The sequence below is a fragment of the Hyperolius riggenbachi genome, chromosome 4, assembly GCF_040937935.1.
Source record: "Hyperolius riggenbachi isolate aHypRig1 chromosome 4, aHypRig1.pri, whole genome shotgun sequence".
In the NCBI taxonomy this organism is placed as follows: Eukaryota; Metazoa; Chordata; class Amphibia; order Anura; family Hyperoliidae; genus Hyperolius; species Hyperolius riggenbachi.
The window spans coordinates 394,235,237-394,250,954 of record NC_090649.1 but is presented as its reverse complement, the minus strand read 5'-3'; the positions used below and the strand labels follow the sequence as shown (position 1 = coordinate 394,250,954).

Sequence of the window (15,718 nt, the reverse complement as noted above, 5' to 3'; positions counted from 1 at the left end):
CTGCAGTGACGTATAGTACAATGCAGTAAATTATTTAAGATATCCACTTTTACAGCAATTTTTCTGGTTTCAGTATCAGAAATACTTCCTATAGCCATATGCCTGTATTGCAGTATATTGGTTGGTAACCTTGCCCTCCCAGTGATGCTTAGCCTAGGCTAAGTAGCTATGTGGAATTCACAAACCCCCAAGCCTTCTGCAAACAATGGCATAAGGATTGAATCTGGCAGAGGTTGATGCCGTAACATGGTCACCCGATCAATAGTTTCAAATAAATTCTCATGCGAAAGGGCAAGTTTAAGTGTTCGGCGGTAACGGGGTTCGATTGTCAGATGAATGACTGATGTGTCGGACTCCCAGCCCATCCCCCCTCCCTTCCCCGCAAGCGCTTGTACTACGTGACACCACGGCATGAACTGATGTTACTATATAAGGCGTAGTCAAGGGGACAAGGTGACAATTCAAAAAGACGCTAGACACTGGAGGAGGTCAGGAGTCAAGTCGCCGTGACATGTGAGCTTGCAAGATTGCAACACTCATTTTATGGGGAAGGGCAGCAGGCGGAGGCGGCGATAGGGCGGTTTCCAATAGTTTCCATGCTGAAATCTATTGCAAATCTGCCTGCATTGGCTAGGCAGGTAATTGGTCCCTTTCTGATCAGCTGCGATCAGAGAGGGATCTGTCTGATGGTCAATCTAGTGGCCATCATCTAATGTGTGGCCACCATTAGAAGATTTTCGGGATATGGTCATCAAAATGTAATAAAAGAAAGCAACTGCCAAAATGTGAAGTTGAGTTCTCATTACTCCGTGGTTGCCGGAGTAACGTGGGTGTGTGACATCACACACTCGGCCACGTGTACACAGGCAACCACGTAGGGGCGTACGGACACAGCCGGGTAAAGTATAGTGCACTGGGCACCAGGGGGCACATTTGACATTAGAGGGGACAGCGTTGGAGCTTTGTCGCATTCGTTCATTATCGTTACTGCCGTTACTGCTGTGCGCCCAATTAACATCTTGTCACATGCAGGGCTGTGGAGTCGGAGTCGGAGTCGTAGAGTCGGAGTCGTGGAGTCGGGCAATTTTGGGTGCCTGGAGTCGGAGTCGGGAAAAAATGCACCGACTCCGACTCCGACTCCTAATGAATTTGTAACTGTAATTAAAATAGAAAATATGATAAAATGTTCTATTTCTCAGATAATAGTCATTAAAAATAATGTATATATACAGTATATATACAGTAATAGCTGTGCTTAGTCCACAAAAATGAAATAAACCAATCAAAATTAGTTACTTGTGCTGCTTCAATAAAGCAGTCCCCTTATTTTTAAGGTCAGATATACATATCTGATTGTGACTGTATATATGATGTGTACACAGGAATCTCTTATATATACTAAATAACATCTATGCTGTAAGAATAAAGCCTGATGTGTAGCTATGTGACTAATAGAGATGGTCAACGAGATGGAAATAATTCTGCATTGATGCTGATTTATGCAAATGTATGCACTCCCTTTGCTGATGAAATAAAATAATTTGATATGTTATTAAAATTTGGTTTGGTGACTACAAATTAAAGGGTAACTGAGACGGATGAAAAGTAAAGTTTTATACATACCTGGGGCTTCCTCCAGCCCCCTTCAGGCTAATCAGTCCCTCACTGTCCTCCACCACCCGGATCTTCTGCTATGAGTCCTGGTAATTCAGCCAGTCAGCGCTGTCCGGCCGCATGCCGCTCCCACAGCCAGGAACATTCTGCACCTGCGCAATAGTGCTGCACAGGTGTAGTACGCTCACGGCGGAGTGTGTTCATGCGCACTACGCTTGACTGACTCAAGTACCTGGACTCATAGCAGAAGATCCAGGTGGCGGAGGAGGACAACGAGGGACTGATTATCCTGAAGGCGGCTGGAGGAAGCCCCAGGTATGTATAAAACTTTAATTTCATCTGTCTCAGGTTTACTTTGTTACACAGTAGTACTATACTCTACATATGCACTCCCCACAGAGCTGCAGGGAATCCACTGAGAATGCTGTGCACATTGAACACAGAGGTGTTGTCTGTTTACAATCTCCTCATTCCCCTGCAGAGTACCTGCACATCATTCTTACATGCACCCACACTTGATAGATGTTCTTTGTTCCGGTTGTACCTTTTACAAGTACTCTTACCAAGGACTAGTTTTAGTCTAAAGGGAATAAATATAGTAGTCTACATATCCTTCTCACTTCAGTTGTCTTGTAAAATTCCTAAGCGTTGGCAGTTAAGAGACGAATTTCATGTTACATACTTTTAATCAACAAAATTGTAATATGCAAATTAGAGGAGTCGGAGTCGTGGAGTCGGAGTCGGTGGAATCCTAAACTGAGGAGTCGGAGTCGGTGGATTTTTGGACCGACTCCACAGCCCTGGTCACATGTCAGATCGACATGCTCGGCCCGAAATTGGTCACATCGTTGATCGGGCATGCATTTGGCGCCACCGATTCTCGTCTGGTTCAATAATAATTATCGAATCGGATGATTGATTGGCCACCAAATTGATAGATATATGGGCACTTTAAGCTAAATATTAGTACAGCTGCGTGGCTAACTGTGAGTATATTTTCACAATTGGGCTGCTTTCGTGAAAATACATATTTTCTCAGAACTTGCAAAATAATATTTGAAGATATTTCCACATGAGCCTCTACTTTTTCATTTTCTGCGTGAAAAGCATTCTTTAAAGGGGTTCTTCCGCGAAATAGGAAAAAAATAAAAAGTGGTTTATTTATAAACTATTAAAAATCCTCTTCAAATAGTGCGAAAAGTGTTTTTTAAAAATGAATAGTTTCATCAAAGTAACACCTAATGTAATCAGTGACGGATGACGCCAGGGAGGCTAATCCATTTGTTAGGGGTGTTTTTTTTTGTACTATAATATCACAAACATAACTGCTGCGTACCTAGTTGACAGTTCTGTAGTCCATTGCTGTCAGGAATGGCTCTTACAATTAGAATAACGGCTGTTATCTCCCGGAGCTCTGCGCAGTTATTTATTTTAGTTTCACGGAGGGAGAGAGAGGACCCCGGAGCAATGAATCAGGCAGAGGGAGATCAGCTGATCAGTGAGAACGTAGGGTGTCTATGCAGAATCCTCTAGCGAGTGATCTCTTTGTCGCTGCAAGATTTATTGGTTTGTGTTGAGTTCTCCAGGCAGCTAAAAGTTAATAAGAAAACACAAACCCATAAATCTTGCAGCGACAAAGAGATCACTCGCTTTCAGGAGATAAAGAGGATTCTGCATACACGCCGTAGTCTGGTTGCCGGGCAATGACGTCAACAAATTACGTTCTCACTGATCAGCTGATCTCCCTCTGCCTGATTCATTGCTCCGGGGTCCTCTCTCTCCCTCCCTGAAACTAAAATAAATAACTGCTCAGAGCTCCGGGAGATAACAGCCGTTATTCTAATTGTAAGAGCCATTCCTGACAGCAACGGACTACAGAACTGTCAACTAGGTACGCAGCAGTTATGTTTGTGATATTATAGTACAAAAAAAAAAACCCTAACAAATGGATTAGCCTCCCTGGCCGACATCTGTCACTGATTACATTACGTGTTACTTTGATGAAACTATTCATTTTTTAAAAACACTTTTCGCACTATTTGAAGAGGATTTTTAATAGTTTATAAATAAACCACTTTTTATTTTTTTTCTATTTCGCGGAAGAACCCCTTTAAAGCACAATATAAATGCACTTCCATAATCAGTTGATTGCTGGCACATGTGGCCCCCTGCCAAGACATCTCAGTCTAAACTCTGCAGCCCCCAACCTGCCTCAGCAACCATTAGACTGGAGCTGCGTCTCCAGCCGCCTTTCATACGCAGCTGTCTTTAATGTCACCCGGATGAGTCAGCGCCACAAGAATCTTCAAAAATATCTCTGCGTCTATCTGTGCAGCTTGTTCCTCTGCTCATTTACCCATGGAAAATTCTACTTTGCATTGCCAATTCCTTTTTTCTCCCTTCTTCATTTTACAGTACATACTGTACACATTGTATGAAGAGAATTATAAGTATACAGGGTATTCTCATACAAATCATTAAGTAAACTTGTGCAGCATCAGAGGATTGTTCCTGGATGCTTGCTTCAATCTGTGTTCTCGCTTGAGTTCCTGAGCTGCAGAGCAGTGTGTCTGCGTCATAGGCAGGCACTCAGAGCAGCGTGTCTGCATCATAGGCAGGCACTCAGAGCAGCTTGCCTGCATGATAGGCAGACACATAGAGCAGCTTGCATGCATGATAGACAGACAGCGTGTCTGTATGATAGGCAGGCACTCAGAGCAGCGTGTCTGTATGATAGGCAGGCACTCAGAGCAGCGTGTCTGTATGATAGGCAGGAACTCAGAGCAGCTTGTCTCTATGATAGGCAAACACTCAGAGCAGCTTGCTTGCATGATAGGCAGACACTCAGAGCAGCTTGCTTGCATGATAGGCAGACACTCAGAGCAGCTTGCCAGCATGATAGGCAGACACTCGGAACAGCTTGCCTGCCTGATAGGCAGACACTCAGAGCAGCTTGCCTGCATTATAGGCAGGTACTCAAAGCAGCTTGTCTGTATGAAAGGCAGGCACTCAGAGCAGCATGTCTGCATGATAGGCAGGCTCTCAGAGCAGCATGTCTGTATCATAGGCAGGCACTCAGAGCAGCGTGTCTGCGTGATAAACAAACACTCAGAGCAGCTTGTCTGTACGATAGGCAGGCACTCAGAGCAGCTTACCTGCATGATAGGCAGACACTCAGAGAGCAGCTTGCTTGCATGATAGGCAGACATTCAGAGCAGCTTGCCAGCATGATAGGCAGACACTCATAGCAGCTTGCCTGCATGATAGGCAAACACTCACTCATAGCAGCTTGCTTGCATGATAAGCAGACACGCATAGCAGCTTGCTTGCATGATAGGCAGACACTCAGAGCAGCTTGCTTGCATGATAAGCAGACACTCATAGCAGCTTGCTTGCATGATAGGCAGACACTCAGAGCAGCTTGCTTGCATGATAAGCAGACACGCATAGCAGCTTGCTTGCATGATAGGCAGACACTCAGAGCAGATTGCTTGCATGATGGGCAGACACTCAGAGCAGCTTGCTTGCATGATAGGCAGACACTCAGAGCAGCTTGCTTGCATGATAGGCAGAAAGTCTTTGGGAACCAAATCACTCTGTCAATCGTTTTTCTTCATTTGTCGCTCTTGCAAGACTAATTAACAGATCTGTGGAAATACTTTTCTACTGAATAATGTGTTGAATTGACTTTAACCTCCTGAGCGGTATGGACAAGCTCAGCTCGTCCATTACCGCCAGAGGGTGCCGCTCAGGCCCTGCTGGGCCGATTTTTATCAAATAAAAAGCAGCACACGCAGCTGGCACTTTGCCAGCCGCGTGTGCTACCTGATCGCCACCGCTCTGCGGCGATCCGCCACGAGCAGCGGCGAAAGAGGGTCCCCCCAGCCGCCCGAGCCCTGCGCAGCCGGACCAATCAGTTCCGGCCAGCGCTAAGGGCTGGATCGGAGGCGGCTGATGTCCATGACGTCACTCCGCTCGTCGCTATGGCGACGAGGTAAGCGAAACAAGGAAGGCCGCTCATTGCGGCCTTCCTTGTTAATTCTGATCGCCGGAGGCGATCAGAATGACGCGTCAGGAGCGCCCTCTAGTGGGCTTTCATGCAGCCAACTTTCAGTTGGCTGCATGAAAGATTTTTTTTTTTATTTAAAAAAAAACCTCCCGCAGCCGCCCTGGCGATCTTAATAGAACGCCAGGGAGGTTAAACTACTGTAAATTCTTAATTTTTTAATCGTTACTGCATGCTGCGTTTTTCTAGGTTTTTCTGTTGATAGCATTCAGGGAAAATCGGAATCGCAAATCAGATTTACAGTGAGCAGGGATCCTTAGAGTGGTGTCTCAGGGTCCTGCGGTACACTAATAGGAGTTGCAGAGTATCCAGCAAGCTCATGGTGTACCACAACTCCTAGGGGTGTGTAAGGGGCTACAATGGACCAAAAAGCACTCTTACTAAAATGCTATGGAAAACAAAAGTTTGATTTCTTAAAACAGAGAGCATTTGCAACCATTCAGGTTGGAGAGAATTTTGAGATTTCTCCAAGTGCATCACTACTGAATATATGCAAATTATTATTAACCACTTCAGCCTACAGTGTTGTTTCACCTTATGCATCTGAGCAACTTTCACTTCCCATTCATTCGCCAATAACTTTATCACCACTTGTCACACTGAAATGATCTATATCTTGTTTTTTCCGCCACCATTTAGGCTTTCTTTGAGTGGTACTTTATGCTAAGAATTATTTTATTCTACATTCATTTTAACAGAAAGATAAAGAAAGAAATGGAAAAAAATCATTATTTCTCAGTTTTTGGCCATTATAGTTAATACATGCTTAATGGTAATACATGCTACCATAATTAAAACCCATGTTTTTTATTTGCCCATTTGTCCTGGTTATTACACTGTTTAAATTATGTCCCTATCACAATGTATGGCGCCAATATTTTATTTGTAAATTAAGGTGCATTTTTTCAATTTGCGTCCATCACTATTTACAAGCTCTTGACATGCATATTAAAAAAGTTCAGACCCTTAGGTAACTATTTATGTTGTGTTTTTTTTTATTATTGTAATTTTTTTATTTTTTTTTAATAAAAAATTTTATTTGGGTAATTTTTGGTGTGGGAGGGTAATTTACAGTTAATTTACCAGTTCAGCCTAACTGGACGAAAATTTTCATCCAGTTAGGCTGCGCGCACTCCCACGCCCCCCCCCCCCCCCCCCCCCATGTGCACTCCCGCTGCCGGTCGTTAACCCAGCGATCAATGAAAGGGATTATAAATCCCTTTCACTGATTGGACCCCCCCCCAGAGAAAAGCCGACAGCGTCTCTTCAGACGCTGCAGCTTTTCTGAGATCAAAAAGTTACCCGTCATACTTCTTCCTGGGAGCAAGATCGATCGCTCCCAGGACTTTTTGACTGTGGCCATCTTGTGGCCAAATGGCAAACTACACCAAAAAACACTTTGAATTGAATAAATACAATTTAAAACTTTTAAAATCCCCTGTTTACCTCCCACACCAAAAAATACCCACATACAAGTTTTAATAAAAAATAAAATACAAAATTACAATAATAAAAAAAACAAAAAACCCATAAATAGTTACCTAAGGTTCTGAACCTTTTAAATATTCATGTCAAAGGAGTATATCAATATGATTTATTAAATTATGGGCTTCTAAATAGTGATGGATGCAAATTGAAAAAATGCACCTTTATTTCCAAATTAAATATCGGCGCCATACATTGTGATAGGGACATAATTTAAATGATGTAATAAGCGGGACAAATTGGTAAATAAAGTTCATAGGTTTTACTTATGGTAGCATGTATTAATTTCAAACTATAATGGCCAAAAGCTGAGCAATAATGATTTTTTTCCATTTCTTTCTTAATATTCCTGTTAAAATGGATTTAGAATAAATTAATTCTCAGCAAAATGTATCACCCACAGAAAGCCTAATTGGTGGCGGAAAAAACAAGATATAGATCAATTCATTGTGATGAGTAGTGCTAAAGTTAATGGCAAATGAATGGGAGGTGAAAGTTGCTCAGTTGTAAAAAAAATCTTAACCCTGTAGGCTGAAGTGGTTAACAGGTAAAATTTAGGCACAAGATTGTCCTAAAAGCGAACGCTCTCGCTTCCAGGAACCATAAAGAGGACGGAAAACCTTTTTTTTTGCGTTTTTTCTGCCGGGGACTTAGATCAATGAATGGGAACCATGGTTCCCATTCATTGATCTCGGGGCTAACAGAATGCGGCGGGATTGCATGCCTGGCGCAGCAACAGCGGGGCAGGCTATCTGGACGGATATATCCATCCAGATAGACCTAAGTGGTTAATGATTAAATATACAGAGCCACAAAGAGCCACATTAATCCATGTCATGCACTGATGAAGACCAACCAGTCTGAAACAGTCTGTATGCATGTTGGATTATTGTGGCTCTGTATATTTGTAACAAGCTGACACATCATCATTCCAGCGGATCTGGAGGTGTGTTTAGCTTACAGGGACAATGGGTGATTTGCATATTTCAACAGTGATGCACTGGGGGTCATCTCGGAGCTCACTCCAACCTGAATTATTGCAAATACTTTCTGTTTAACCTCCTTAGCGGTAGCCCCGAGTCAGACTTGGACCGGAAATCCACAGCCCAAAGGGGTAACCCTGAGCTGGACCCATGAGGGTGTGCGATGTGCAGAGCTGCTGCAGATCTATCTAGCGGTATGATTTTTAGGGTCTAAAATATGGAAGTAATCATACCGCTAGAGAGGTTAAGAAGGCAAACTTTTGTTTACTCTAATAAGACAAAAACACAACTGTTGCCTCAAAAATATTATACGTTTGTGTACAGGTGTCTCAAGAATCAGGTACCTCCCATTCAGTGTCATGGACCTCTAAACAATATTTTTGGGACACCTGTAACCATGTTAGATTCCTTCGATGATTGACCTTACAGGATAATAATTGCAGCCAAGGTTTTATCTTCTTATTTGTATATAAGGCTTAAAGGACACTTGAAGTGAGAGGGATAAGGAGGCGGCCATATTTATTTCCTTTTAAATAATGTAAATTGCTTGCCTGTGCTGCTGCTCCTCTGCCTTAAATACTTTTTCAGTCATAGACCCTGAACAAGCATGCCAATCAGGGGTTTGACTTAAATTTGGCTGGATTAGCCACATGCTTGTTTCAAGTGTGTGATTCAGATACTACTGATGCATGAAAGATCAACAAGGCTGCCAGGCAACTGGTATTGTTTAAAAGGAAATAAATATTACCGCCTCCATATCCCTCTCTCTAAAACAGCTTTTTTACCACTGCCCTCTGCTGGCTGACTAGTACATCGGCAAAGTTTGAGTCCATATAGCTCAATGTTCTCACTTTCTTTTCAATGTAGTAGAATTGTGGGTTTTTGAGTTGTTATGTATTCTGTAGTTGCCCTGTATGATGTATGCTGTGTTTAGCTCTGCATGATATATGGTGTATGCTGTGTTGCCCTGTATGATGTATGCTGTGATCAGGGCTGGTTCTAGACTTTCTGCTGCCTGAAGCAAACTTTGGAGGATGCTCCCCCCTGGAAACTCATATATACCGCTGCATCATATATACTGTACCTCATGTCATATATACCCTCATATAAACCCCATCACCTGTGAGAGATCACCATGTTCAGTGAGAGGGGAAGCTTTGTCACATGACCAATCAGACCAGCCAGTCACAGCCGCCCTTTTGCTAACTTGTGCCGATGGTCTCGCGGGCGGGACCACAGCACCATCATTAGGCTAATCACTGCAGTGACATCTGATAGGTATATATGATGTATGCTGTTTTGCCCTGTATGATGTACGATGTATGTAGTTTACCCTGTATGATGTATGCTGTGTTACCCTGTATGATGTACGCTGTGTTACCCTGTATGATGTATGCTATGTTACCCTGTATGATGTACGCTGTGCTACCCTGTATGATGTACGCTGTGCTACCCTGTATGATGTATGCTGTGTTACCCTGTATGATGTATGCTGTGTTACCCTGTATGATGTATTCTGTGTTACCCTGTATGATGTATGCTGTGTTACCCTGTATGATGTATGCTGTGTTACCCTGTATGATGTATGCTGTGTTACCCTGTATGATGTACGCTGTGTTACCCTGTATGATGTATGCTGTGTTGCCCTGTATGATGTATGCTGTGTTACCCTGTTTGATGTATGCTGTGTTACCCTGTATGATGTATGCTGTGTTACCCTGTATGATGTACGCTGTGTTACCCTGTATGATGTATGCTATGTTACCCTGTATGATGTACGCTGTGCTACCCTGTATGATGTATGCTGTGTTACCCTGTATGATGTATGCTGTGTTACCCTGTATGATGTACGCTGTGTTACCCTGTATGATGTATGCTATGTTACCCTGTATGATGTACGCTGTGCTACCCTGTATGATGTACGCTGTGCTACCCTGTATGATGTATGCTTTGTTACCCTGTATAATGTATGCTGTGTTACCCTGTATGATGTATGCTGTGTTACCCTGTATGATGTATGCTGTGTTACCCTGTATGATGTATGCTGTGTTACCCTGTATGATGTATGCTGTGTTACCCTGTATGATGTATGCTGTGTTACCCTGTATGATGTATGCTGTGTTACCCTGTATGATGTATGCTATGTTACCCTGTATGATGTATGCTGTGTTACCCTGTATGATGTATGCTATGTTACCCTGTATGATGTATGCTGTGTTACCCTGTATAATGTATGCTGTGTACCCTGTATGATGTATGCTGTGTTACCCTGTATAAAGTATGCTGTGTTACCCTGTATGATGTATGCTGTGTTACCCTGTATGATGTATGCTGTGTTACCCTGTATGATGTATGCTGTGTTACCCTGTATGATGTACGCTGTGTTACCCTGTATGATGTACGCTGTGTTGCCCTGTATGATGTATGCTGTGTTACCCTGTATGATGTATGCTGTGTTACCCTGTATGATGTACGCTGTGTTACCCTGTATGATGTACGCTGTGCTACCCTGTATGATGTATGCTGTGTTACCCTGTATGATGTACGCTGTGCTACCCTGTATGATGTACGCTGTGTTACCCTGTATGATGTATGCTGTGTTACCCTGTATGATGTACGCTGTGTTTCCCTGTATGATGTATGCTGTGTTACCCTGTATGATGTATGCTGTGTTACCCTGTATGATGTACGATGTGTTACCCTGTATGATGTACGCTGTGTTACCCTGTATGATGTACGCTGTGTTACCCTGTATGATGTATGCTGTGTTACCCGGTATGATGTATGCTGTGTTACCCTGTATGATGTATGCTGTGTTGCCCTGTATGATGTATGCTGTGTTACCCTGTATGATGTATGCTGTGTTACCCTGTATGATGTATGCTGTGTTACCCTGTATGATGTACGCTGTGTTACCCTGTATGATGTACGCTGTGTTACCCTGTATGATGTATGCTGTGTTACCCTGTATAATGTACACTTTGTTACCCTGTATGATGTACGCTGTGTTACCCTGTATAATGTATGCTGTGTTACCCTGTATGATGTACGCTGTGTTACCCTGTATGATGTATGCTGTGTTACCCGGTATGATGTATGCTGTGTTACCCTGTATGATGTATGCTGTGTTGCCCTGTATGATGTATGCTGTGTTACCCTGTATGATGTATGCTGTGTTACCCTGTATGATGTATGCTGTGTTACCCTGTATGATGTATGCTGTGTTACCCTGTATGATGTACGCTGTGTTACCCTGTATGATGTATGCTGTGTTACCCTGTATAATGTATACTTTGTTACCCTGTATGATGTATACTTTGTTACCCTGTATGATGTACGCTGTGTTACCCTGTATGATGTACGCTGTGTTACCCTGTATGATGTATGCTGTGTTACCCTGTATGATGTATGCTGTGTTACCCTGTATGATGTATGCTGTGTTACCCTGTATAATGTATGCTGTGTTACCCTGTATGATGTATGCTGTGTTACCCTGTACGATGTATGCTGTGTTACCCTGTACGATGTATGCTGTGTTACCCTGTATAATGTATGCTGTGTTACCCTGTATGATGTATGCTGTGTTACCCTGTATGATGTATGCTGTGTTACCCTGTATGATGTATGCTGTGTTACCCTGTACGATGTATGCTGTGTTACCCTGTACGATGTATGCTGTGTTACCCTGTATAATGTATGCTGTGTTACCCTGTATGATGTATGCTGTGTTACCCTGTATGATGTATGCTGTGTTACCCTGTATGATGTAAGCTCGGTTGTCCTGTATGATGTATGCTGTGTTACCCTGTATGATGTATGCTCTGTTGTCCTGTATGATGTATGCTGTGTTGCCCTGTATGATGCATGCCGTGTTGCCCTGTATGATGCATGTCGTGTTGCCCTGGATGATGTATGATGTATGCTGTATTTCCCTGTATGATGTATGCTTTGTTGCCCTGTATGATGTATGCTGTGTTACCCTGTATGATTTATGCTCTGTTGCCCTATATGATGTATGATGTATGCTCTGTTGCCCTGTATAATGTATACTTTGTTACCCTGTATGATGTATGTAGGCTAATCACTGCAGTGACATCTGATAGGTATATATGATGTATGCTGTGTTGCCCTGTATGATGTATGCTGTGTTGCCCTGTATGATGCATGCTGCATGATATATTCTGTGTTGCCCTGTGTGATGTATGCTCTGTTGCCCTATATGATGTATGATGTATGCCCTGTTACTCTGTATGATGTATGCTGTGTTGCCCTGTATGATTTATGCTCTGTTGTCCTATATGATGTATGCTGTGTTACCCTGTGTGATGCATGCTGTATAATGTATTCTGTGTTGCTCTGTATGATGTATGCTCTCTGTTGCTCTGATGATATATGAACACATAACAGAAAAGAAAACGAGAAAACCTATCTAGGCCGTATAAGATAATAATAATAATGATAATAATATCACATAAGCACTCCGGATTACAATGTCAATTCATATAATTTTATTGGTCAACAAGCGAATCATAAAAACAGTTAAAATACAACTCTCCTGGTCCGTGTCAATTATAAGTGGCACTACCTCTCACTGGTATTGAATACATAAATTCCACAAAATAAATACAGAGTCAATTAATCAATCTCACTGGTATAGTCAGGAACCTATACAATTCAATATAGTGCAATACACACTATTCCCTGTGCCAAAAATGCATGATTATGTGTAATCAAAAAAGTGCTTAAGTGCAATGTACCTGTGTGCATGCCTGCGCCCCCACCGAATAGTGTGGGCGCACGCATACACACAATGTGTGCAAAAAATTATACGTGTCTCCTAAGGATACTAGTCCCATACAAAAAGTGCAAAAGTTCTTATGATATATGAATTCTTAGTTTTTTCAACAACCGTTTTATGAGATAGACTGACAATGTTATTTTGTTTTTCCAGCACTTCACGAATTTCCGAGTGACATCTTCTCGAATGAGCACAGGCGACATGGAGCCGTCGCTCTGCATGTATTCTGTGTAAGTTTTTGTCATTTATACTGTGTTGTACATTGTGTCCACACCAGACCCATATAGCTGATTTTGAGGTAAAGGCCTCTTCCCCACATGTGTGTTATCAGACAATGAGATCTGTTGCCATCTGCAGGACATCATAAGTGCATAGACTGCGCTGTCTCGTGTTTACTTCATTGCATTGTGATTCACTGCGGAATCGCAACACGTGGTTGGTGAAAAATTCTAAATAGTATGAATGCAAATAACAACTGCATTGGGTAGAATCGCATAGAAATGCAAGTGCCGCGCATTGCAACGTTTCCCACAGCGCGAATGTGGGGTAGAGACCTTAGAGCAGAGGTGCCCACACTTTTACGGCTTGTGAGCTACTTTAAAAATGAGCAAGTCAAAATGATCTACTTATATACAATTTTAGGAGCACACTTGTATATACAGAATGGAAAATGTAGTGCAGTTGGGATCTACCATGGGGTCCTTTGCAATATATGTAATGGGCACCCCTGCCTTAGAGCTTTGCTGTAGTAGCTGCACAGACACTCTGACCATAACCTGATGGACAGGAAAGTGGAGCTTCAGGCAATGCTATTTTCATAACAATTCTAGGCAAAAAGTGAACCTGCAGTTGGAAGGAATGAAAAAATCGATACCTTAGTAGAGGGAAGTCTTTGGGTAATCCAGAGGCTTGTTGGATCACCCTCGAGCCCATTGTTCCTGCACAGGATCCTTCTAAGCATATCTGACAAGGGCTTGTCCGTGTATGCAATCGGCAGAGCACTGCGACGGTGGAACCCTATGAGGGTGGTTCCGCAGCTGCGTTATGATCGCAGAACAATGCAGTTATCCTCTAAAGTGGCTGTCTACCTACAACTAAGTGTGTCGGGAATACCATAAAATCATTTGTTTTCTTTTGATCAATAATGCAATATACAGTAAGATCCCCAGTATGTGCCACAGGTGGGGATTGTGTGATGCTGGATATGGGTGCTTGCTGGTTGCTTTAGAAGTCAAGCAACCGGGTGTAGAATAACACTAACCTCCCCCCTTGCAGATCTTTGTGCAGCAGAAGCGACTTACCGAACCTCCGTCGCCTTCTACACTTCCTACAGCTTCCAGCGGCTTTCCTGCGGCCTCTCTGTACAGCTCCCGAAGTATGCATGAGACCCGATGCAGGTCAGGTGACACGCCAGGACCGTACTTGGACGCAGGAAAGCTGCTGGGAGCTGCAGAAACTGTAGAAGAAGGCGCCCAGAGGTTCAATTAGTCGCTCCTGCTGCGCACAGATCTGCAAAAGGCTACAGTTCTGCCCCTGTTCTCCCCTCTCAGGCATGCCAGTTGGTTGAGACTGCCGGATGCCTGAGTTCCAGATAGCAGAGTTTTTACTGTACTTATATAAGTTATGTTGCTTGTACTCCAGCATGTAGTGTTATATATTGCTTCTCTTGACATTTCAGAAATGACTTAGCATCAGCCAGTGCTCTGTACACAGTATTCACACATGTTATTAGCATTTGAAAGTAGAGCCAATTATGAGTCAGATCAGTCCTGTAGAGGCAGTGGTGAAAGTCTAAAGGTGGCCACTAACAGTTCAATTTCTAGCGAAAAAATGTTCAAGCGATCAGAAATTCTGATAGGATTGGTTGTAAATAATCTCCATTGATGAGCACAATCGATTACGAATGATTATAAAAATAGTCGTCCGATTGGATTTTGGTCAAACCAAAATTTGGATTTTCTTGTTGGTTGTGATAGATAGGAAGCAAAGATTGGTTAGTTGATGGTGTAGTGAAAGATTTTTCTTCTGGTCGAGCGTTTGATCGCTCTAATGATTTTTCGCTAGAAATTGGAGTGTTAGTGGCTATCTTAAGACAGATTACTTAACTGCTTCCTGACCAGGCTAATTGAAATCTACACCCTGTTTGGGACCTGTTATCCCTGCCAGGGCGTAGCTTTTAATTAGCGCGTTGCACGCTCCCGCCAATTGCACCGCTCTCCCACCACAGCATCCCACTCGCTCTGCCATCGCTATGACAGCAGAGCTCTGTGAACCGCTCAGGAGCTGATTTCATTGGCTCCTGACCCTATGACCACTGTGAGCCAATCAGAGTGAGGGGTTCGTGCAGCGTGACGTTGGTGAGCCTGTTTTTCGTTCTAGCTTAAAGTCCTTAAAGTGTACCAAAGCTGTGGAAAAAAGAAGATTTGATACACACCTGCGGCTTCCTACAGCAGCATAAACACGTCTGAGTCCCATGCTGTCCTCCCTCAGTCTGCCGTTAAGCCAGAATCAGCTTTGGTAACAGGCTCAGTCAGGTCCAGTGTGGGTCTTGTGCGCATGCACTGCGCACTGATTGCGGCTGAACAGCAGACAGTGGGAGGACGGCGTGGGACTCAGACGAGTTTATGCTGCTGAAGGAAAGCCACGGGTGAGTATCAAATCTTGTGTTTTCCACAGCTCTGGTACACTTTAAGGGGTCAGAGACTGCTGGTACTCAAGTGGTTTATCAGAGACCACCACAGACTGAAGCTTGTTTACTATCAGTATAAGCAC

General features: G+C 43.1%; 1 protein-coding gene across 1 annotated transcript in view; it reads left to right on the top strand.

The window, feature by feature from the left end:
* Positions 1–15,718, top strand: part of SLC24A3 (solute carrier family 24 member 3) — a 513,374-nt gene that overhangs the window by 302,859 nt on the left and 194,797 nt on the right. Inside the window, exon 3 of the mRNA XM_068232219.1 lies at positions 13,100–13,176. Within this exon, the coding sequence (XP_068088320.1) occupies positions 13,100–13,176 (77 nt within the window). The remainder of the gene's footprint in view (positions 1–13,099; positions 13,177–15,718) is intronic.